This window comes from Macaca nemestrina, chromosome 6 (assembly GCF_043159975.1).
Source record: "Macaca nemestrina isolate mMacNem1 chromosome 6, mMacNem.hap1, whole genome shotgun sequence".
In the NCBI taxonomy this organism is placed as follows: Eukaryota; Metazoa; Chordata; class Mammalia; order Primates; family Cercopithecidae; genus Macaca; species Macaca nemestrina.
Genome location: NC_092130.1, coordinates 10,672,387 through 10,697,680, shown reverse-complemented (window position 1 = coordinate 10,697,680; position 25,294 = coordinate 10,672,387). Strand labels below are relative to the sequence as shown.

The window sequence follows — 25,294 nt, the reverse complement described above, 5'->3', positions numbered from 1 at the left end:
GTTTGAGATCAGCCTGGCCAAGAAGGTGAAACCTCCTCTCTACTGAAAATACAAAAGTTAGCTGAGTGCGGTGGCAGGCACCTGTAATCCCAGCTACTCGGGAGGTTGAGGCACGAGAATTGCTTGAACCCTGGAGGCAGAGGTTGCAGTGAGCTGAGATTGCGCCCCAGCCACTCCAGCCTGGACGACAAAGTGAGACCCTTTCTCAACAAACAAAACACACTGTAGGTATAAGGCACCTGGTATGCAGTAAGTACCCAGCAGCAGGAAGGAGAGTCACATTCAGAGAAGAGACAAGTGCAGGGTGAAGCCCTCTGAGGGACCTGAGGGAGTCAAACAGGCAATCCAACCAGAAGCAAGTTCTGGTGAAAGAGAAAGGCTCAGATGCTGGGCCAAGAAACCTCTGTTCTTCTGAGATCAACCAGCTTGAGGCGGTGGAGGCAGGGGATAGGGGAAATATGGGATAGTGGTTAAGACCATGACCCCTGGGGCCAGACAGCCAGGTGCAAAGCCCAGCTCAGCCTGAATTAGTAAGAGGACGTTGAGGCAGTTACATAACCTCTCTAAGCCTGAGAGTCTCTGTCTGAAAATAGGACCAGCAATGGCACTTTGCTCTTGTGAATATCAGATGAGGTAATCTACATAATAAGTGTTCATTAAATGTAGCTATTACTATTAGAAGGGTATACTGAACTCCTGGCCTGATTCCCACCTTAGGAATGCTGATTAGCATCTTCCCATGATGTGGTCTTGTGAGAGGAGAACACTGTCTTTCCTAACGTATGTTCACCTCCCTGGGATCACCTTGTTCTCACCTGATTCCTACCAAGTAAACAGGGCATGTGTTAGGAGCCTGGATTTTCTCCTGCAGAGATGTTTCTCCCAAGGCCAAGCCAACATGAAAGCCTCCAGGCTTCCTGATCCTTACCCAGATTTTCTTCTACTGACCTGAAGTCTCCCACACCTATGAGGGGCTCTCACTGTTAATTGGGGGCCATGGGGATAGGCAATGTAGAAAATGATGGAACAGTGTGATTTGAGATATATACCATTCTATATTTTCCCTCGAACTGGGCTCAGTCCCTGGTCACAATGCTGTCTGGGTGCACTTCCCAACACTGTTTTCTCTCTGAAGTGTTGAGGGCTAGGGCACTATCTCTGGCTTTTCTCTGACTGGTACTGAGACTTTTTTCTCCAGCCTTAGGAAATCAAAAATTTTCATCATCAGTACAGTTTTGTGAGATTCAGTTGCCTGCCATACAGCAGTTTTACTTTCACCAGAGATATATGTTTAGTTTCTGATTTTGTAAGCTACATGGGATTTACTGTAACTACAGAAGCTCTAAGCCCATAAATGTCACCAGATATAAATCTTTGTAGGCTGGAAGGCATCTAGGTTCTTATAGAAGGAACACTGGATGAGTAGTTAGAGGGTCTGTGAGATAGTCTTGGCTTTGCCACTTTTTGGGCAAGTGGCTTAATCTCTCAGGGCCTCAGTTTACCCAGCTGTGAAATGGGGATGCCGATAGTAAGCGTCAGAGGTGGTTATGAGGACTGAATTAAGCGAGGTGGTGTGTGTACAGGGCTTAGCGTGATGCCGGACACAAAACCCACTCTGAATGGTTAGAAAGACTTTGGAAGCATGTGTGTTTAGCTTAGTGCCTCCGGAAGTTCTGCAAGGCTTCATCCCATGGAAAAACAAGAGAGTTGTGTGTCTTCACTCAGTTCTGGTTCATTGGTTACGCTTGTTTTTCTTTTAAAGATACATTCTGAAAGGACTACTGCGTATTCTGTTTTCAAATGGATCGATTTGGCTGCAAGTACTGTCAGTCAATATTGAAACTGAGCTCATTCCTTTTCCATACCTCGGAAGCACACAGGGAGATTTCCAGTGCGAAGGGCAGTCTTCCTTTCCCCAGGTTCGCAGGGTTCGCCAGGGCTCACGGAGTGCCTGTATGTGGCCAGCTCTGGTGATGCAGCCTGCGGAGGGTCAAGGATCCACGGGAGAATCTGATGGAATCTTGTGAGAGGCATGACTTGCCATCAACATGCCGAGAGGCACGCAGTTTGCAATTGCAGGGGCTGGGGCTCCAGAACCAAATCTTATGAATCTGGCAATCTGAGGATTGAAAACTGTTTGGCCTGGTATAAAAACCATACTTAGGGCCCCTTCTGGGTAATCCTAGCTTGGATCTTGTTTGGGGGCCAAAGGGCTGGAATGAACATAGAATTAGGCATTGTTATATGCGACTAGGAGATCATTCCTTGTTAGTCAGCTCCTTTCTGAACCTCTGAGGGTGATTTTTATGGCAAAAAATAAATGTCCCACTTGGGCATGTGTGCTCTGTGCTCACTCTCTGCTCAGAAAGCCCCTCCCACATTTCTGCTCTGAGCCAACTTGGAATCTTTCTTCAAGATACTCAACTGTCATTGCCTCCAAGAAATCTTCCCTGATTCCTCACCTGTCCTTGTGTCCTTCCTCTGTGCCCGACAGTAGTGTGTACACGTGTCTGTCATCATGTTGCATTGCTGTCATGATGTGTTCCCTAATGTTTCCTGCACTAAACTGTGAGCTCACATCAGGTTCACTATCTGAGCCATTCCCATACCCCAGTGCTCAGCATGGAGTACCCAGAAGATGTTCTGTTATTGTGGCCTGAACTGAGCCTCCTCCCCGAAACCCCCTCGCTCCAGACTTGTTCTCTAAGGCAGGTGCTCAGGAGTCTCTCTGAAGCCTATGCTCTTTCCTTTTGCCCAGCACTGCCCACCGCCCTGATGTGTTAGCTGCGGAAATTCATCAGAAGAGTTGCTACTGGGCTTATCTGAGCCTGCTTGTAAACTTTGTGCACATTCACATTTAGGAAACAAATAGGATTAATAAGACTGGCAGTGTGCAGTAACTCCAAGGCTGGTTATCACTTACAATAAGGCACTCACATCAATGCCCTGGTGCACTCCAGTGGTTTCCAGAATGGAAGTAATGGAATTTCTGTAGTTAAGCGCCTGTCAGTCCGGTGGCTGGGGCGCTTCTGTGTAAATCTGTAGTAGAGAAGGAGTCATTATGGGCACCTGGCATGAGGGCTAGGGAAGACAGGGTTGACCCAGTCCCTAAGGCTGGTGGTAGCCTAGGGACCAAACCTGTGCAAGCACAGAAAATGGCAATTCTGTAATGTTTTCTCTCACTTTGTCTTTCTTGGGTCAGAATGCAATTTGCGTGGGAGCAGGGGACAAGCCCATGAATGAATATCGCTCCGTCGTGTACTATCAAGTCAAACAGCCACGTTGGATGGAAACAGTCAAGGTAATAATTAATAATAATAATAATAGATGCGAACACATGCCTAGTTCTTACCATGAACCAGGCACTGTTTTAAGTGCTTTATTTAAATAATTTATGTATTGCTTACAATAGCCATGTGAGGTTTGTACTAATATTTCCTTCATTTTATAGTTGAGGAAACTGGCACAGAACAGGTAAGTAGCCTGACCAGGACCACACTGCTAGGAAACATCAGAGCTGGGATTCAAACCTGAGCAGTCTGGCTCTGGGTCTGTGCCCATCACTGCAACCTGAGGGAGCAGAATACTGACTGGAGCAATTAGCATTTTTTTTTTTTTTTGAGACAGATTCTCACTTTGTTACCCAGGCTAGAGTACAGTGTTACCATCTCTGCTCACTGCAAACTCTGTCTCCGGGGTTCAAGTGATTCTCCTGTCTCAGCCCCTTGAGTAGCTGGGATTACAAGTGTGCGCCACCACACCAGGCTAATTTTTGTGTTTTTAGTAGAGATGGGGTTTCACCTTGTTGGCCAGGCTGGTCTCAAACTCCTGACCTCAAGTGATCTGCCCACCTTGGCCTCCAAAGTGCTGGGATTATGGGCATGAGCCACCGTGCCCAGCCTTCTTCCTTTTAATGAGAGCAGGCGAGCAAGGCAGTTCTGCACATGGACCCTAGACCCAGAGAGTCTGGGTTCGTGTTCCAGCCTTAATGCTCACCAATGGTGTGACCTTGGGCAAGTCATTCACTTGCTCTGTGCCCTGGTTTCCTCATCTGTAAAATGGGAGCAATAGGTTGACTGTGGAAGTAAAAGGATTTAATACACATAACACTGTCAGACAAGTCCTTGGAAGAGAGTACTTATTCAGTTAATACAACTCCTGATTATACTTGGCAGTTATCTCAGTCTGCAAAACTGAACTAGATTTTACATTCCTTCAAGATGCCCTTCAAACACTTGACCCTTGCCTATTTTTTACCCACCCCTCTACAAGGCAGTCTAATTGGTAGTGGCAGGCAGCTTTGCGCCTCTCTGTGTAGTTGCGGGGGGAAGGCAGAGGAAAGATATAGTTGTTCCAGATATCTGATGAAGTCTCCCTCCAGGTCCTTCTTATATGGCATCTCCCCGCAAAATGTTCTGTGGAATACTAAGTGGTCTTTTATTAAAATAACATTTCAGGCTAGGTACAGTGGCTCATGCCTGTAATCCCAGCACTTTGGGAGGCCAAGGTGGGTGGATCACCTGAGGTCATGAGCTTGAGACGAGCCTGGCCAACATGGTGAAGCTCTGTCTCTACTAAAAATAAATGAATAAATAAATACATAAATAAATAAGTTGTGCATGGTTGCATGTGCCTGTAGTTCCAGCTACTCAGGAGGCTGAGGCACAAGAATCACTTGAACCTGGGAGGAGGAGGTTGTAGTGAGCTGAGATTGCACCACTGCACTCCAACCTAGGCAACAGAGTGAGACTCTGTCTCGGGGGAAAAAAAAAAGAATCGTATATTAAATGTATTAAAATAACATTTCCTTATCAAATGTGAGAAACTTGAGAACAAATATAGAAGTTAAAGGCTTCCTTATGTCAAGTTCTTAGAGCCCTTGAGATGTAAATGTGCTCTGCAGATCTGCAAAAGGAAATAAGGATGCAGAGCACATCCCAAAACTCATTGACTACAGAGCATTTTCCTTTTTCCTAGCGTCATATCCTGGGGTTAGGATTCTGTTGAACATATTTTAGAAATTCCTGGTTTTAACCAAAGCAGGTAGGAGGCTTGATGAAGCAATGTGATTGTAAACAACATATGAGAATATATTATGTTTATCTTCATGAAATATCTAGCTAAATTCTGAAGCCAGTCATGAACATATTGGAGGGGCACAGGGTGACAGAAAGAACTTCTTTGACTCTAGGTTATAGCAGAAGTCACCATCTGTAAGGTCTTAGGGTCCTTGGAGGCACCTCTCTGAATCTGAAATGACCCCCTAGCGTGTGTCTGATGGTATTGTCAGCCAGTGGAAATGGAGGCCTGGTGGGTGAGCACCTTGGTTCCCTTGATCACCCTTCCTTGGTGCAGGATGTAACCAAAATGGAATTGTCAAATAGTCCTCTTGTGGGTGGTGCCCATTTCATCAAGCTGCGCTGTTCTACTCAGCGGTGAGGAGTGGCAGAGCTTGCAAGCCAATGTGAGCCCATCACAGGCTGCATAATGCCTGAAAGATGCCCTTTTGGGATAATTCCTTGACAGAAGTGACATTAACCACAAGTATTCACATTACCAGATCGTCACACTAAGCAGAAAGGAATAACCTGCATTGGAATAAGGATGTGGAATCAATTCAGTGAACACCGAAGCTTGATCATAGCTTCAAATATCTCTGCCTTATCATTAGCAGCATTCTTTATTCCCCCTGGGCTCTGTCTCCAAACACAAGACGTACACATGACTTCCTTTTCAGCGATAGCTATTCAAACCCCAGCAGTTCTCCACTTGTTACACATGTTATTACTTTCCTCAGTGTGTCTCCTCATACCCATTGCCTTCAAATTGATGACCTTGTCAACTTTGAGGTCAGAAAGTTGATGTACCACGTTGGGTTTCTCTTCTCTGTTCTCTCTTGCACCTTGGTTATATCTCCTTGCTAGCCCTTGTCACAGGGCTGTTACACATTGCCCCTTGTGTAACATGGGACCATGAACTCTTTGAGTGTGAGGACTCTGCCTTGTATCAGCATGACCAGCACCCCACATGATTGTAGTTTCTAGTGAACGTTCAACACGCAGGGAAAGGATGAATTGGACTGCAGTTACCCATGAGGCCCTCAGTTCCTTTGCTCTGCCTGAAACATGGACAGGATGGTGGACCTCCTTAGGCTCAATTCTCATTTTCTGCAACAGAAAGTTCCCCCAACTATACATTTGTTTTGGCGTTTAATAGGCATCTGTACAGTACAAATTGTGTTCCTTTTTAAAATCAGTGTCCTTCTCTCAGGTAGCTAAGCTTCTCTGCATTGGCCTGAATCTCAGATTGCAGAGCAGCTGTGAGACTTTGGGAGGTGGCCTGCACAGAGCCAGGTTGAAAGCATCACAATCAGTGATGCCAGTGGGCCATTCACTAGACAGAGATGCCCAGGTGACCAGTGGGTTGTTGTCTTATCTCAGTGTCCTTGGAATCAAAAGCATCTGGACATGTGTCCAATCAAGGGTGAGATGAGCCCTAGGGTTTTTCCAAATATTATTGGATTAAAGCATTTTTATTAATTTGCATAAATGAGAATCCTCAAGCAACCCCCCAACAACGATTGTTAATTTGCTAAGCCCTGCTGCAGTTGCCAGAACTCCTGGAGTGTGTAAGGAAAATGTGCATTGTGCAGTTTGCAGTGCATCAAATCCTGTGCTAAAGTTATGTGACTTTTATATCAATTTGGGGAGACTCATTTTTCCTCACTATAATTTACAGACCTCTTTTCATTGGCTGGGAATGCAATTTGCCAAATGGATTACATTTGGTACTTTATTTTCTCTTCATAACTAGTTCTTATGTAATTTATTTACAGTTCATCAGGCTCGATGGATGGGTTGTAAATCAGCAGGCAGCTCTCTCAGTTAAATGGTCAGGCTGCTGTGGAAGAGTGGGGGTGCAGTGGGGAGGGCCCTTTAACTCATTGTGTTCTGAGCTCTGGTTTCTGTCTGTTGAGGTGGCTGTCCCTATTGAAGACATGCAGAGGATCCATCTGCGATTCATGTTTCGACATCGGTCATCTCTGGAATGTGAGTACCATACTGAATGGCACGTCTGCACCTCCCTCTAAGGGGAGAAGAATGGAATAGCTGGGTGGCCCATGTATCATTTTCTTTCTTGACCCCACAATGCTATTTCCAGCTAAAGATAAAGGAGAAAAGAACTTTGCCATGTCCTATGTGAAGCTGATGAAAGAAGATGGGACTACTCTACACGATGGATTCCATGACTTGGTTGTCCTCAAGGTACCATGAGTTGGAAGGAGCTCTGCACTGAGGGGGGTGCAGGAAGCAAGAGGGTGATGGCAAAATTGCTTAGTGGTCAACAGCAGGGACCCCAGAATCACACACACCAGGGTTTACCAACTTTGTGGCCTCTTACAAAATCTTGACTTCTTTGGGCCTCTGTTTCCTCATCTTTGTGCCCTCAGTGAATAATTGTGAGAATTATGAGACAGCACATGTAAACATGGCAATGATGAGTACGTGGAAGAACTCAATACATGGAAAAGGTTATTGTTATGTACAGAAAGGTTATCGTTATGACTGTTATATACTCTTGATTCTGTAAGGACCTCTGTGGCATGTGTAGAGGACGTACAATAAACGTTTGAGAGATGCTGCATTGTAGCTAATGGAAAAATATTAAAACCTGCGGTCCTGATCGTGTTGCTGCTGATTAAGCCTGTACTCATCTCACATGTCTTCCTGAGTCTCAGTTTCTTTTTTCTTAAGCAGTTATGGCAATATTTATGACAACCCACTAGGATGACCCATGCAAAAGGGCCATCTAAACTATAAAGGGAGTGCAGATCTCCACTATTTTTATTTTTACATTATGAGACTTGGACTGTTTTTGAGACGTGGAGAAGTGTTAGTCTGGTTTTACCTGCTGCTTTCCCACATGCCCTCTTATGACAACAGAATACATCTACTAGCACCTGGCTGGAGGCAAGTGTATGGCTGTGAGGTAGGGCAAGGTTGAGTAGCCAGCACATGGATCACACCATTGCCCTTGGCTTTCTTAGCCTTGTAGGCTGAAATTGCCCTTTTGCCTGTGGGATGCATGGCAAACACAGCCTCATCAAGGCTTCATCTCATGGTACTCTTGTTCTCTGAGTCTCTCTGACTTTCCCAGAAAACCCCCTTTCTTCTGTACAGCCTCTGTTTTGTCATTTATCACACATAGAGTTCTTGGCTTGAAAGCCCTTCTTCCCTGACAGAATGTGAACTCCTTGGGGTCAGAGGCCCAGTTGCAGTCAATTTTCTTTTACCCCCATTAGGTCCCAGTTTCCTTGACCGAGGATAATAATAGTATCTGCTTCATATGATTGTGATGAGGCTTAAATGAAATGAACCAAGGCATATAAAACACTTGGTACCACTCCTGGTGTGGAGTAAGATAAATATTATCTTCTGTAATGCCTACCTCTAGTCATTCATTTTAGCATGCCAAGGCACTTATGTGCCTATCACTCTGCTATGCATTCTATATGCATTATTCTATATTATTTGCTCAGGTATTCTAGGAAGTAGGGATGATGATTATCTTCAGTTTACTAATGAAAAATAAAATGAGACACCAAGAGGCAAAATAATGTATTCAAGAAAGCATAGACCTGTGAATGGCAAAACAGGGTCCAGATCCCAGCACATTCTTACTTAGTGCCTTTGCCATTAAATTCCTCTTTAAGCTAGATTCCTTATTTTGCTGGTGAGCATATATTATGATCTCAAAAAAGGATGAATTAAAATGGACTGTCTGGGAATTTTCGATTCCATTTTTATTTTGCCATTAATGAGGTTCAGAGAGCTTTCACCTAGTGGATCAACCCCCTTTCCATTAATGTGTCTTTGAATTCTTACCTATATTGTGGAAAAACAGCTGTGCCTCACAAGCTAATGTCTACTGCATCTCTGATGATTTTCTTCACTCTTTATGACTCTCTTCACTTCACAGTGTCTAATTTATCTGCTGCAAACTCTGTGTAGCATTGGGCGTGAAGCCTTGGCTTGGGACAGTAACCAAGTGTTGTTTCCAGGGGGACAGCAAGAAGATGGAGGATGCCAGTGCATACCTGACCCTTCCTTCTTATCGACACCATGTGGAAAACAAGGGGGCCACGCTGAGCAGGAGCTCCAGCAGCGTCGGGGGGCTTTCTGTCAGCTCCCGGGATGTGTTCTCCATTTCCACCCTGGTGTGCTCCACAAAGCTCACTCAGAATGGTAATGGGGTCATCAAGAATTGTGTCTGTGGGGAGTGTGTGTGTCCGTGTGTGTGCACGCGTATGCATGTGCTTGCAGGCCCAAGAAGGTCCTGATATGGACAGTTAGGCCAGTAATGATACTTCTGAATGTCTGGACTCTATTTTAGTGGGCTTGCTGGGTTTGCTGAAGTGGCGTATGAAGCCTCAACTGCTACAGGAGAATTTAGAAAAGTTGAAGATTGTGGATGGAGAGGAAGTGGTGAAGGTCAGTGGGGCTTCATTTTGTTTATATTCTTACACTAGTGACAGAACTCTCCATGTGGGTGGCTTCAGGGGAGAAACAAGATATTGAAGGACATGAGGAAACTTTTCTTCCAACAATGGGACACATTCTCCCAAGTTGCTTTGAGGAATCTTTATTGGGAAATCCAGGGGAGTGACTTGGTTCAATGGCACTGAATGTTGGGTGCCAGAAGACAATGGTTATGTTCAATCTCTGGAAATAGATGAGCCTGGGTGTAAATCCCAGCTCTCCCACTTGCCAACTTTATGTGATAATATAAGTGTGACATAGTTCTCAGGGCTGTTATGAACATTCAAGGTGATAATATTTAAAACTTACTCAATAGTCGCTTACACATAGTACACAACAATTAAACCAAAGCATATAAAACAAAGTTCAATAAGTGGTAATTATTAATTATTTTTGTTGTCATATGTTGATATATATGTATATGCATATATATGTATGTATGTGTGTGAGCATACATATATATGTATGTGTGTGTGTGTATATATATATAGTAGTATGATCTCTTAGTACTACCCACACATCATTGTTAGAAATAAAAAGTATTCTTGGTTTCTGCTGCTTGGAGAGCATTATGTATTAAAGATGAGAAAGGGAAAGACATCAGGGCTTACATTTTAAGTGAAATAAGCAGAAAACAATGCAAATGTCAGATGTATTATTGCATCCACATGGTAGTGGAGAATAGAAAGTGTCTGAAGTGCAAATCTAATTAAAGCAACCCTTCTCTCCAGCCTTATGAATTGGGACAAGTGTTTCCCAATGGTCCTGGAGATCTTGTTTCCATGATACAGTTAGAAATTCCAAGATTAAACATCTTTATATGGCAGCTATGTGTTTTGAGGGATTATAGGAAATATTGACCCATCCCTTAGGAGGGAGGAAAATCAAGTTTTATTTAATTGCCTCTACCTGGAGAAGCAGTAGTAGAATTTCCAGATGCTGTAAATGTATACCACTTCCCATCTACCTCGTTCAGCAATGGCAGAGTAACTCCCCAAGACACCACTTATAAAGTCTATAGCCTTTTGGTAGCTTGGAGAAGTCATGGAAGAAATGAGACTTTTGTTGTCTTCCTCTTGCATTCTTTTTTTTTTTTTAAAGTTTGTTATTTAAATATGATATACATATGATGAAATAGATACAGAGCAGTTATCTTAAGAGTATAGCATAATGGATTTTTACACACGTACACACCATGTGTACTCACCACCCAGAAGAAGATACAGGCCATTTTTAGCATTATAGTAGATTCCCTCTTACCCCTTCTCAGCCAGTAGTCCCCTGGGGTAATCACTGTCCTGTCTACCATCATCGTTGATGGGTTTTTGCCTACTCTTAAATTTCATAAGAATGGAGTAGTGAAGAGTGTACTTTCTCTGCCTCATGTATTTTACTGAATATAATGCTTGTGAGAATCATCCTCACTGCTGCCTGTGGAAGTAGTTTGCACTTTAGTCCAGCTGTGTAGTATTCTCTAGTGTGAAAATGCCACCATCTGTGCATCCATTCTGCTGTTGATGGGGTTGATGGGCAGTTGGGTTCCTCGAACTTCTGGCTGTCATGAGTAAAACTACTCTAGACCTTTTGAGCATGACATGTGGTGGATGTGTGCTCTCATTCTCTTGTAGACACTCAGGAGTGGGATTGCTGGGTCACCTGCACTGTGTCTTGTTTCTGAAATAGTGTAACCTTTGTTATTTCTTCCAGTTTCTCCAGGATACTCTGGACGCCCTCTTCAACATCATGATGGAGCATTCTCAAAGTGATGAATATGACATCCTTGTCTTTGATGCCTTGGTAAGAGAGAGGGGGAAAGTGTCTAGTGACAACAGGCATTAATGTGTGTCTTACTGTGAAAATACTGAGAACTCGTGGCCCTCATGGCCTTTTTCATGAATTCTTTGGAGGTGTTGTAATGTTTGGCAACAAGACCAATAATGAGCTGCTGTTTCCTTTTGCTTCTTACCAGTTCATTTGAAAGCATGAGGCATGGTGGTGAAAGGGGAATTTTAAATGCTGATGTCAGATTGACGCTGGCTGAAGGTACATGAGGCTGGATACTGTAAATGATTGCCTCTGCTTTCCATCAATGTTGGGAGCTGGTCCCTGGCTAGGTTGTAAAGCACCCAAAATGTTTCCTAGCTTTCCTTTCACCTTTTTCTCCCCATTTCCTCCAACTCGCTAATCATTACATTTCTCCTACCCACCCAGAACTTTTCATGATGCTATACCATCCAAATCTTCTTAGTCCTCCCCTGTTGTCTTTTTGTCCTCTCCATATCTCAACTCAGATTTTCTCAGTGTTTTCTCAAAATAAACATAAGGAACATCTGCATTAGGGAATCAGTGCCCAACAAAGTTTTTATGTGTTAACCCCTCGTGTCATGGATATTTGCATTTTTAAAGAGGTTACTGAGAGACAACGGTGGCTTAATCAAGTGCTTCCTCAGGGAGTACTCTAGAATGCTAGCTCTCAGAAAAGATGTTTCATGACAAATATATGCTTCGATTAATTAATTTAGGGAAGTGTTGAATGTTGCATGACCCTTTTAGAGATTCACAATGTACATAAGTATATTAAAGATTCTAAAAAGTTTTGCAATAAGGAAGACAGTCTGATAATGATAACCTGACATTTCTCAAAACTTATTTGACCATGAAATCCTGTTCATCTTAGAACACCCTGCAGCACACTTCATGAAACGCTTTTTTGGGGAAGATGCTACTTTAATAAAGAGAACTCGTTATGTATTACTGAGCTAATTCCTGGGCAAAGGATTTTAATGGGGGTTAAATTATGCCAGGTAAAGATGGCTTCCTGCCCTGGGTTTGCCCTGAAAATACTGCTGCCTTGCATCTTCCTCAGATTTACATAATAGGACTCATTGCAGACCGGAAATTTCAGCATTTCAACACTGTTCTGGAGGCTTACATCCAACAGCATTTCAGTGCAACCTTGGCTTACAAGTAAGTAATTGTGTACCTGGGGACTTCTTGTCTACTACCTTCTTGCCCTGCCAGGATGCCTAGGGCACAAGAACTTGAGTAATTTTCTTTTGTCACTAATCTGTGTGAGCTCTCCATTCTCTAACAAAATCTAACCTATGCTTGGGTTATTTGGATATCATTAAAAATGTGGAATACCCATAGGTTTGGATGAATGCCTTATGGTTGCAGTGGTACCTGGAACTGCTTATTCATCCATTCAGCTTGTGTGTTCTCATTTCTTGAGTGGACACCAGGACTTAAAGGCTACAGAGAAGACCAGGCATGGTGGCTCACGCCTGTAATCCCAGCACTTTGGGAGGCCAAGCTAGGCAGATCACCTGAGGTCAGGAGTTGGAGACCAGGCTGGCCAACATGGTGAAACCCTGTCTCTACTAAAAATACAAAAATTAGCTGAGCATGGTGGTGGGAGCCTGTAATCCCAGCTACTCAGGAGGCTGAGGCAGGAGAATCACTTGAACCAGGGAGATGGAGATTGCAGTGAGCAGAGATCACAACACTGCACTCCAGCCTGGGCGACAGAGTAAGACTCATCTCAAAAAAAAAAAAAAAAAAAAAAAGAAAGAAAGAAAGAAAGAAAAAAAAGGGCTACAGAGAAGAAAGTGCACATGCCAAGTAGCTCGGTCTGGCTTGGGTGTAGGGAGAGGGTGAGAGATAGGAGTTGATGCCGGGGAGTTTGGTGGGGACCAGATTGTGAACGGGCCTTGAAAGGCAGGCCAAGTAATTTGAAGTCTGCCCTATGGTAAAGAAGAAACATAGAAAGTTCCTAAGCAAACTTAGAGTTCTGTGATATTACAAGAACATGTTCTATAGAAAGAAAAAGCTGAAAAAAAAGACATTATTGCCACCATTATTCCCCATTATTCCCACTTGTAGCCTGATTGTGACTAGTTTTCCTAGTCAAAATATTTTTTTTCCTCCCTATCTGTTTCATTGCTGGCTTTTTATGAGCAGGAAATACTTATTAATTCCCTGTAATAAATATAATTTTTATGCAGAATTATTTTTATGCTTATAGACGAGTAAGTGAGCTTGGCTCTACTGCCACCTTTAACCTTTGGTTGAATGCCTTATAATTTACTGAGCAAACTAATTACCATGATGAAAGAGATGTATTTAGAAAATATTATCCCTTATTCAGGAAATTGATGACAGTGCTGAAGACTTACTTGGATACCTCCAGCAGAGGGGAGCAATGTGAGCCAATCTTAAGAACGCTGAAGGCTTTGGAATATGTGTTCAAGTTCATTGTTCGGTCGAGGACATTATTTTCACAGTGAGTACTTGTTATGTAAGAGTGATTGATTAGCTCTGCAATTCCTCTGGGATACAACAGTATTTTTACTGTAGGAGAAACTCGTTTAAAAAATTATAACCAGCTGTCGATCAAAAACAGCTCAAGAATCCAACCTAGAGAGTAATGAATATGTAATAATCGTACCTCTAAGTTCATTTGGAAAAAAAAAGAAATTTTAACATGTTGCAGAGTTATGTTTTATCCAGTAAATGTGATTTGAGGCTCTTCTGTGTTTCATCTAACATTCTTCATTTGATTTGAAATACGGTGAACATTTTCCAGGAATCTATATTCAAGATTAGAGGGCCTGAGGGCAGGAAGGGCAGAACTCAGGGAGTTTGACGTTTATGTGGCTCTTGTAGGTTATACGTGGCCGGTAAGCTGGTATTTGCAGTTGACCTGTCTGTCCTTGAGATCCTAGTAGCCAAAAAGTGAACTGATGCATTAGAGTACCTTAGAAGATTTTGATGGTCAGTATCACAGAGGCCAGCTGCCTTTTTGAAGGGCTTTGGAGATGAAGGCATTCAAATGCAATCTACAAAAGAACAATTCATGTTCATCCTGGCCATAGGGCAAAGTTAGATAGAGGATTGTTTGTGTGTGATCAGGTTTGTTGTGTGTGATGGAAAATAAGAAAAATATTCAAGGAGAGTGTTGTCTGGATTCTTAGTGCAAACAAAGAACACTCAACTGAAACTGACTTAGGGAGAAAGGAGACTTTATTTCACATCATTGAAAAACCAAGGGTGTAGTCGGCCTCAGGCATGGCTGAGTCCAGATGCTCAGTGTTGTTGGGATAGTCTTTGTCTGTCTAGATCTGGACTCTGCTTCTTTTTGTTGATTGTCTTATGAGGCAAGTTTTCCAATGCAGAGGCCACTAGAATCCTCAAGTTTACATTCTACCAGTGGAAGCAACTCTACGTTCCTTGTTGTCCTAGCAAAATCCTGTGTCAAGAACTGTCTTGGGTCTTGTGTAGTTGTGGTCACGTGTGCATTCCTGGAGTCGTGGTCAGGTCAGTCACTTATGGTGTGGACTTGTTATGTTGGAGAGATGACTTCTCAAAACAAACTTCAGTTAGCCTGTGCAGCAAAGCAAGACCCTGACTCAAAAAAAAAAAAAAAAGACCATCATTGTGATTATGATCATGACAATGGATGGGCTGTTAAAGCTTTATACTTGACAGTGCGCCTGAAACAGGCAATCATCTGGGATTCTCTTAACACATTCTTTGAGATTTCAGGTGATGAATAGAAAGATGTGAGCGTCTTGAACCATGCCACAGAACAAATGTACTTAGGTCATTCTGAAAGTGAAGTGTCTGTTTCAGATTCCTGTGGCTTGTCATTTAGTCAAGTCTGAGTTGGGTATTCTTCTAGGTTTGAGAGATACTTGTCAGTGATTTGGGAAAACCAATAGGAGACTCCAGTGAGTCTAAGAGTGATTTTCTTGGAGGAGTTCAAGAATTCAGACATTGTAGTTACAGCGTAAAAGTCAAGGATATCTTATCCCATCTTCCAAGTGAGAATGTTTTATCTGTAAGAAGAATATGTCTTTTCTACTTATCAGAGATTTTCTTCAGTTCTTCCTTTTGGTGTATTTATTTTATTGCTTCTCGCCTCTCCTGTATTTCTTCCCTTTTCCCTCCCTCCCTTCCTCCCTCCATTCCTTCCTTTTTTCCATTTTTTCCTTCCATTTTCAAGGACTGAGCTTCTTTACAAAGCCTCTTGCAGTGCCTGAAGCTCAGACAACCAACTGTGCAGATCCCCAAGGTTTCTGAGCTTGTGGAATTACACAAAGTTTGGAGCAGACTGTGCTTCCCTGTTCCATGTGATGGACACTAAGCAGCTCCCTGTCCTACTGACAGGCACAGAGAATCAGACTGCAGAGTTAGGATAACTCTCTAAAAGAGAGAAGAACCAGAACATGGTGCTGCAACAGGAGTTGCTCCCACTTGTCTCTGCTCCTCACAGATCCTCATGCTGCCCCAGGCTAGAGTACAGGGGGCAGCATGGAGTAATAGTTATGAGCAGATGTTCATGCAGGACAGACATTGAGTAGAGTGGTATCTCTGCCCCTATAAGTACTGGGGTTAGTGATTGAATCAGCCTCTCTGAGCCTCAGCATCCTCATCTATAAATGGGGATAAACCAGTTCATTGTGTTTCAATGATGAAATGAGATTATGGGTACAAAGTGCTCCATGCAATATCTGGTACTTATTTCATACATTTAATAAATGTTAGCTGGTATCATGTTTTCACTTAGGAGAAACAGCAAGGGTGCTTTTCTCTAAAACCCAGATTTAAATTATTAAGAAGAAATTCCAGGGTCTTGATTCAAGCTTAAAATTTGACTTACTACTTATACTATCCTAAGTATAGGATTTCTACTGTTTATTTCTCTGGAGGCAGGGATAACTTTTACCAGGTGTCTGTACTTTTTGAGGACCACAGTGTGGGACTCTCCTGGCCCCAGGAATTCACCTTGGTCTACTGCTAGCCCTCACTGGGTAGTCCTGATTGTGTGTGTTGCTCTTATTTCCTCTGAGTGTAGTCAGGCCTCTCTGGCCAGAGCAGCTGTGGTGCCCAGGTCTCTGGCCTCTGCTTGCTATGCTTGGCTTTTCTTTGTATCCTGCCTTCTGCTCTTATTACAGACCTGCTTATTTGGGTCTTGCTTCCTCCCCCATCTCCATTTAACCCCGATCTTCTGCCTTCCACAAACTCCTCCTTCACCAGCCCCAGCCCCAGCTCATTTGCTTATGAGAAACTTCCAGCTCAGAGGTGAAAGGCACAGTCTCTAGAGCCAAGGCTGCTTGGGTGTGAATTCTGAGTTGGAATCTTGCCATTACATTTGCTAGCATTTACAACTTTGGGCAAATTATTTAATCTACCTAAAGCTCAGTTTCCTCGTATGTAACACAGTCATAATAGTACCTAACATGCAGAGTTGTTGTACAGACTAAATGAGCCCAATGGATGTAAGGTACTTACTTAGAGCAGTGCTGGTCACATAGCCAGTATACATGGTTATTCACGTATCATCTTCAGCAGTCTCCACAAAAATTCTACAGAGTAGCCCATTTTCTGACTTTATCTCCTACTACTCCTCACTCACTTTGTGCCAGCCACACTGGACTTGCTGTGGCTCAAGCTCCTTCCTTACTTAAAGGCCTTTGCACTCTTCCCCAGATCCGTTTGTTGACTCCCTCACCATTTTTATATCTTTGCTCAAACATTTCCTTCACTACCCTATTTAAAATTGCAACCCCTGTCCCGTGCACTGCTGATTTATCTCTTCCTTTTGGTCTTTTTTTCTCCCCATAGAACTAAACATGGCATACTATATAATAATCATGCTTTTGTTGACTGTCCCTTTCTTGCTAGAATGTCACCTCTGTCAGGACAGGAACCTTTGACTGTTTTGTACACCGCAGTACACTAAGGCAACTATGACACAGTAAGAGCTCATTAAGTATGAAATTGGACACCATTTATAGCCCCCTTTCACAAAGAAGGAGACTGAAGCTTAGATTCAAGCTCAACGATCACACAGCTAAGAAATACAGCATAGTGAGGCTTTGCACTCTGCCTCATCTGATGAAGCAAATGTGAGAACCTGGTCATTTTTTCTGGGCCATGCAAGTGTGAAGTCCGGCTGGCCATGTTGAGGGGCTGTCCTGAGGGAGGGCGACTCTGCCTGGAGGGGTGGATGTACTGAGCGACATCCGCGGCTGCTGAGAGGCACACGGCTGCTTAGGTTTCAGTGCTAGGAAGCATGGTACCATCCCTGAGTTCAGGAGGATTTCAGCAAACAACAACAACAACAACAGCAGCAACCACAACATGAGCGGGAGCAGGCGTGGTCAGGAAAGGCATCCTTGCTGTTATAGTGAAGCTATCCAGGCAACTGTGACTTTATCTTCATCCCCAGGGAATGAATAAAGAAAAGTTGACATAGGACAGGCCGGGTGAGCTCACACTCCTTGGAAACAAGGCACTGGTTCGGGAGGGAAAAATTGCACTCTGTGTCTTGATGGGAGCTTCACCAGCTGGAAGCTTCATTCCGCTCCCTACCCCCGAGAGCCGAGAAAGCCTGCCCTGGTGTGCACAGTTCCACTGGCCTGCACTGGAGCTGCCACTGCATTAACAAGGGCATCTTAGGAGCATGATTCGCAGCTCAGTGACACCTCCAGTCTAGCTCCCCTCACCCAGGGCCAGACACGATTGCCCTTTCTCTAATTGCCTTCAGCATCAATGTCCAGAACCCAGACACCAGCTTTCTGGTACTTTCTTTTGCCTTCTGTTTTTTTTCTTATTTGCATATTTCTTTATTCCGTGCCACCCTACCAATCAACCTCCACCTTATCCCCTCCCACCAGCTTAGTTTCTTCCTATGTAAATATTATATAGTAGTTTACCTTCCAGGTCATGAATATATTAGGCAGCAAGACTGTCTGAATAAAGCTCAGGGCAAGTCAATGTAGCTTGCAGTCAGAGGGAGCACATAAGCCTCTGCCTTTTGAAACAAATATGAATTTAACTCAGAGGTACTTGCCAGTGTGATTTGTTTTTATTGTTCATGTATGAATAAATATTAAAATGTAATAATCTGTTTATGCCGAGCATGAGCTGAAATGTCTGTGACATTGCGATTCCTGTTTCTTCTGCATGTAAGTTGTTTGCATGTTAATGCCATTTATTTCTGTGTAAGCCTCTTTTTGGTTTTGAATATAATTTCACTTTTTGAAGACAGTAATGGCTTAGTAAACTGAACAATTGCAGTTAATGGAACTATTTTATGATAGCATTAGCTTGGCATCAGATCAGGATGAAAGAGAAAACTGTCACCAAAAGGATATCATCAAACAGTGACTTCTCTTTAATTTATTATTTATTTTATGAATTGCCGCAGTACTCAGGGAAAGCTAAACAGCCTTTCTCATGAACGTATGTGAAAGTGGTTTGTCAACTGTTAAGTGAGTTGTGTGATTATAACATGAAATTGTGCATATGCATGAGCTATTTATTTATTTATTTATTTATTTTTCCTTTTTAAAATTATATCTTAAGTTGTAGGGTACATGTGCACAAAATGCACATTTGTTACATAGGTATACATGTGCCATGTTGGTGTGCTGCACCCATTAACTCATCATTTACATTAGGTATTTATCCTAATGCTATCCCTGCCCCAACCCCCAACCCCTGACAGGCCCCCGTGTGTGATATTCCCTACCCTGTGTCCATGTGTTCTCATTGTTCAGCTCCCACCTATGAGTGAGAACATGCAGCGTTTGGTTTTCTCTCCTTGTGATAGTTTGCTTAGAATGATGGTTCCAACTTCATTCATGTCCCTGCAAAGGACATGAACTCATCCTTTTTTATGGCTGCATAGTATTCCATGGTGTATATGTGCCACATTTTTTAATTCAGTCTATCATTGATAGACATTTGGGTTGGTTCCAAGTCTTTGCGATTGTGAATAGTGCCGCAATAAATGATATGTGTGCATGTGTCTTTATAGCAGCATGATTTATAATCCTTTGAGTATATACCCAGTAATGGGATCCCTGGGTCAAATGGTATTTCTGGTTCTAGATCCTTGAGGAATCACCACACTGTCTTCCACAATGATTGAACTAATTTACACTCCCACCAACAGTGTAAAAGTGTTCCTATTTCTCCACAACCTCTCCAGCATCTGTTGTTTCCTGACTTTTTAATGATTGACATTCTAACTAGCGTGAGATGGTATCTCATTGTGGTTTTGATTTGCATTTCTCTGATGGCCAGTGATGATGAGCATTTTTTCATATGTCTATTGGCTGCATAAATGTCTTCTTTTGAGAAGTATCTGTTTATATCCTTTGCCCACTTTTTGATGGGGTTGTTTTTTTCTTGTAAATTTGTTTGAGTTCTTTGTAGGTTCTGGATATTAGCCCTTTGTCAGATGGGTAGATTGCAAAAATTGTCTCCCATTCTGTAGGTTGCCTGTTCACTCTGATGGTAGTTTCTTTTGCTGTGCAGAAGCTCTTTAATTTAACTAGATCCCATTTGTCTATTTTGACTTTTGTTGCCCTTGCTTTTGGTGTTTTAGTCATGAAGTCTTGTGCATGAACTTTTAAATAGTTCTCTGTTCCCTTTGCCTATGGAAATATTAGTAAACATTTATTGGGCACCTATTATGTGCCAGGCACTTTGTTAAGTCATGAGGACCCTGAAATTAGGAAGTCAGCCTTCCTCAAGTATTGGCAATGTAGTGGACAAGATAAACATGCATCCCAGCAATCAAATCACAGTTGCCTGGGATAAGCAATGATCAGTGATGCAATATTACAGTGGAGCCCTGGAAATGGTTCTTGTGGGAGCAGACAGATTTGAATGACAAACCCTACCTTGGGAGGATCAGTAATTCTTCTCAGAGGAGGTGATGTTTCAAACTAGACATTGAAATGTATTTAAGAAGCCAGCCTAGCCAGGCGCGGTGGCTACTGGGGAGGCTGAGGTGACAGAATTGCTTGAACTGGGAGGTGGAGGTTGCAGTGAGCTGGGATCGTGCCACTGCACTCCAGCCTGAGCGACAGAGTAAGACCCTATCTCAAACAAACGAACAACAACAAAAAAATAAAAAAAATAAAAAAATAAAAAGAAAGAAAAGAAAAGGAGCCAGCCCATGGGACGAAAGAGACTCTCAAGTTCTAAATACAATCTATGAAATAGAACTTCCAATGACTCCTGCTACTCTACAGTAGCATTTATGAAGCCACCACTCTGTGCTTGGCCCTGCAGTGCTTTTCTGAAAACTCCACCTCACTTAATACAACAACCATGCAAAGCATAGGTATTATGATGCTCATTATATAAAAGAGAAAACAAGGCTCCGAACGGTACAGAAAGTAACTCCAGGTCATACTCTAGACGTCGGCGGGGAGGGATCTGACACCCAAGCTGAGGTTCTTGCCGCTGTGCCGTGCCCACACATGAACAGCATGTTTGTGGGGAAGAGTAGCTAGTGGATGAAGCCGTGGTGGTGGAGGGGCCCTGAGGCATTTGGAGAGGAGGCTTGAAGCTGAATTGTGAAACACCTTGACTGTCAGAGCCAGCAGCTTGACGTCATCCTGTATCCAGGGGGATTTTGATGTAGATCCTACCTTTTACTCTCAGAGAGCACACAGTGAGTGCCCCAATAGGTGTACACACTTAGCCATTGGGATCAGATAACAATGTTAAAATTATTTTATCTCACATGAAGAAATTAAACTTATAAATACTTAATTTAGACTAGCAGATGGATATCATTTATAAATAAATAAGCATCTATTGAGTTTCATGCTTAAAATGGAAAAAACCAAATTTCTCCTAAGAGCAGTTTGGAAACTGCTGCTTTTGGCAGTGGGGAGCCACTGAAGTGCTAAAGCAGGGGATTAACATGATTAGATTCACGTTGTAGATAGAGTACTGGGGAAGAAAGGTTAGGTCGTGGAAGACGGGATGCAAAGCGAGAGATGGAGATGGGCTATCAATGGTGAAGCTGTTGCAATAATTCAGGCAAGAGCTCTTGAACTAAGGTAATCATGGTGGTACTGTGGAAGAGGAGAGGAGGAAGATAAGGGTTTACAGATGAGGAGATGGCCAGAACTAATTGAATATAGGAGTGGAATTCAAGGAGAGGGCCAAGCCAGATGATCTGACTCGACTTTCTGGTCCATTTGTCCTGGCATTGCAAACCAGCATGAGAAATACAGGGGAGTAGTGGGTTTTTATAGTGTAGTGGGCTTGGGACATAAAATATTTGAGGTGTTTATTGGCAGAGCCAGATGAAAATGTATAGCAGGCAGTTAGATACAGATACAGATTAGGAGTTCAGGAGAATGGAGACACAGTTTTGGTCAAAAGTGATCCAAAGAGACATTTGAAGCTATAGCACAAGGTGAGTAATACTATAAAACTCAGAATGAAACCCAGGGAGTCAGCCCATTGAAGGGATGGGTGAAAAGAGGGTCCCACTAAAAGCTGGATTAGGGATATAGGATAACAAGCAGAAAGGATTGTCGTTCCAGGAACCAGGAAGGAGAGTGTTTCAAGGAGGGGGTGTCGGCAGTGTCAGGTGCTACAGGGAGGCCATGGGAATGGAAACTGATTAGAGGCATGATATTTTGCAACAGAAGGTCATTGTTGAGTTAGCCAACCCTTTCCCAGAGCTTAGCATCTTTCCTAACATCTAGTCCAGAGGCCATCAGAGAAAGCAGAGGGGTCAGGGTTTGAAGTGCATTTGATTTCCTCTTATCTGTTTGTGAACTACCTGCATTTGGATTGTCTTTTTCCAGGGTGTAGTCCTAGACTGACTTCCCCCATCCATCCTTCAGAGTCTGGGGAAAATTTCATACTTTGCTCACAGCAAAGTGTAAGACACTGGTCTTGTCTACTTCCACCTCCCTTTAAATGGTGCAGAACGAGGCTATCCTGTGCTGTAGACAATTAAGGGAAAAGCTGTGGAGGACACAGATATTCATTCTTTTAGGTTGAACTGGTAAACTATTTCCTTTGGTTGTTAACTCATTATTGGAAATCTGGGAGCTAGATTGCTGGTTGAACCCTTGCCTAAGAGCAAAGATGGCTGTTTCTGTCAAATGCTGAGGCTGACAGTTGCTCAGAGAATGACTTGGGCGGGAGAGCAATTTACTGAATAAACGTATAGATTTAGAAACTGCGTTTGCAAATCCCCTGTAACGAAATATGAACATACCAGATAAGAAGGGTCTAGTTTTCCAGAGGGGTGAAATTTGCCATGCTAACACAATTGTCAGGGATGCTGAGTGCAATTGGGATGACTAGATGTACTTTGTGATCTTCGTCAAATGTACTTGAGGCAGGCATCACCCCGAAGGAGAATTTGTTTCCTTAGTAGAAAATAATATATTGCTCATTTGTTGGGCTTGCTGTTTATTGTGTCTTTGGGGTGGAAGGAAGATGGAAAAGGACTTTATCATGAGGCACATATAGTCACTGTCCTTCAAGTCTCCAAACTGGTCCCTCCACCTGGCAGATCTACTCTCCCACATACAGGAGAGACATATAGCCTGCTACAGGACCCACATTGATTTCATTCATTCGTGTATTCAGTAATCACTTTTGAGTCTTACTATTTGGCCAAGTTCTATGCTAGGAGACTCTAGTGAATAAGAGAGACGGAGTGTCTGCCACATGCTGCCTTTATATTATACTGGGGGAGACGGAAAAACATAAAGAAATGAATAAACCAAGTCGTTTCAAACGGTAATTCATGCCAGTGAAGGAATAAGCAAGTGTGTGGCTGAGACAAGGGTGGGGAGGGTAGGGGGTAGCGGAATACAGGGTATAGCAGAGTGTTGAGGCTCTGGAGCCACACTGCCTGGGTTTGAATCCCAGTGACTGTGACCTTGGGCAAAGTCACTTCACCTCTGGGCCTTAGTTTCCTGGTCTAAAGTGGGGATTACCTCAGAGTGTTATTGTGAGGGTTCTGAAAATGTGATATTTATTTATTTATTTGTATTTTGGAGGTGGAGTCTTACTCTGTTGCCCAGGCTGGAGTGCAATGGAACAATCTTGACTCCCTGCAGCCTCTGCCTCCTGGGTTCAAGTGATTCTCCTGCCTCAGCCTCCCGAGTAGCTGGGAGTACAGGTGTGCACCACCATGTCCAGCTAATTTTTGTATTTTTAGTAGAGATGGGGTTTTACCATGTTGGCCAGGCTGGTCTCGAACTCCTGACTTCAGGTGATCCGCCTGCCTCAGTCTTCCAAAGTGTTGGGATTACAGGCGTGAGCCACTGCTCCCGGCCCCGTAAACCGAGATGTGAAAGATGCAAATGAATCAGCCACTTGAGTGCTGGATGGGAGAAGGAGGTGCAGGGAGGAAAGCTATGATGAGCAAGCGCTCTCACAAGGTGAAGCTTTACAGAAAGTTGGAGAAGACTGGTGCTGGGGTGAGCACAGGGCAGAACAGGAGAAAGATGAATTTGGAGAGTGGAGAACAGGAGAAAGATGAATTTGGAGAGCGAGACAGAGGCTATCATTCAGGGATTATTCTAGGCACACTGCAAAGTCCTCAGAGGGCATTTAACTAAAAATGCTTGCATGTCAGGTAGCACGTATAATACTTGGGTGATAAGAAGGGTTTGTGTCATGGACCACATGTGTGTTGCAACCCCTACACATCTCTTTAGTTACCTCACATAAGATACACAGGACACAAACTGTCCATTCTTTAATCAGGCTAGGTGGAAGATGGACATCCTATGTTTCCTCAAATCAGTGAGCAATCCCTAGAGTTCTAGCAATTGCTCATCCGTTAAGCATTTTTGTTCTACAGTCACCACACTTACTATTTTTAAGAGCCATTTATGTTTCAGCCACCATGAATTTTTTGTTACAGTTTTGAACAATTTTTTTTAAAATTTTAAGTATATGATTATAGCTACCATTCTCTCTCTGTCTCTTTTTTTAGAGATAAGGTCTTGCTCTGCTTCACAGGCTGAAGTACAGTGGCATGATCACAGCTCACTGTAACCTTGAACTCCTGGGCTCAAGTGATCTTCCTGTTTTGGCCTCCCAGGTAGCTAGGACTAATGCCCAGCTAATTTTTAAATTTTTTTGTGGAGATGCAGTCTCACTATGTTGCTGAGGCTGGTCTTGAACTTCTGGCCTCAGGTGATCCTCCCACCTCAGCCTCCCAAAGTGCTGAGAGTACAGGTGTGAGCCACCACACCCAGCCTTGCCACTTCTCAATACTGCATTAATGTATGGGCCTAAAGACCCTGATATGGTTTGGCTGTGTCTACACCCAAATCTCATCTTAAATTGTAACTTCCACAATTCCCCTGTGTCCTGAGAGGAGCCCAATGGGAGGTGATTGAATTATAGGGGTGGATCTTTTCTGTGCTGTCCTCATGATAGTGAATGAGTCTCATGAGATCTGATTATTTAAAAAACTGTAGTTTTCCTGTACAAGCTCTGTCTTTGCCTGCTGCCATCCATGTAAAACGTGACTTGCTCCTCCTTGCCTTTCTCCATGATTGTGAGGCTTCCCCAGCCACATGGAACGTAAGTCCATTAAACCTCTTTCTTTTGTAAATTGCCCAGTCTCAGCTATGTCTTTATCAGCAACACGAAAACGGACTAATACAGATCCTTATTCCTCAAAGTAACAGATGCTATCAAAGCCATTTGATGTGATTATTAGCAGTCATTGTGCCCAGGTACATTCTTGTGCACAAGTGTACTTTTCCTCAGAAGAAGGTTCTTCCAAAGTATAATTTGCTGGGCTAAAGGGTATTAATTATTTTTTTCCTGAGTTCCTATCAGATGGACATTCTTTGGGAAAGGGCAAACTTGCATGTCTTGAGTGCCCTAGGAGTGATAAAATGAAGAGCTTGCCTATATTTTGGGCTTGGTGTGGTGACTCATGCCTGTAATCC

At 43.1% G+C, this 25,294-nt stretch overlaps 1 protein-coding gene across 3 annotated transcripts in view; it reads left to right on the top strand.

Moving 5' to 3' along the window:
* LOC105480844 (dedicator of cytokinesis 2) overlaps positions 1 to 25,294 on the top strand; it is a 434,017-nt gene that overhangs the window by 67,004 nt on the left and 341,719 nt on the right. For all 3 annotated transcript variants that reach the window (XM_011740035.2, XM_011740036.2, XM_011740037.2), the window contains 8 exons: positions 3,203 to 3,301; positions 6,977 to 7,049; positions 7,162 to 7,265; positions 9,062 to 9,245; positions 9,394 to 9,491; positions 11,247 to 11,336; positions 12,406 to 12,506; positions 13,687 to 13,821. In XM_011740035.2, the coding sequence (XP_011738337.2) occupies positions 3,203 to 3,301; positions 6,977 to 7,049; positions 7,162 to 7,265; positions 9,062 to 9,245; positions 9,394 to 9,491; positions 11,247 to 11,336; positions 12,406 to 12,506; positions 13,687 to 13,821 (884 nt within the window). The remainder of the gene's footprint in view (positions 1 to 3,202; positions 3,302 to 6,976; positions 7,050 to 7,161; positions 7,266 to 9,061; positions 9,246 to 9,393; positions 9,492 to 11,246; positions 11,337 to 12,405; positions 12,507 to 13,686; positions 13,822 to 25,294) is intronic.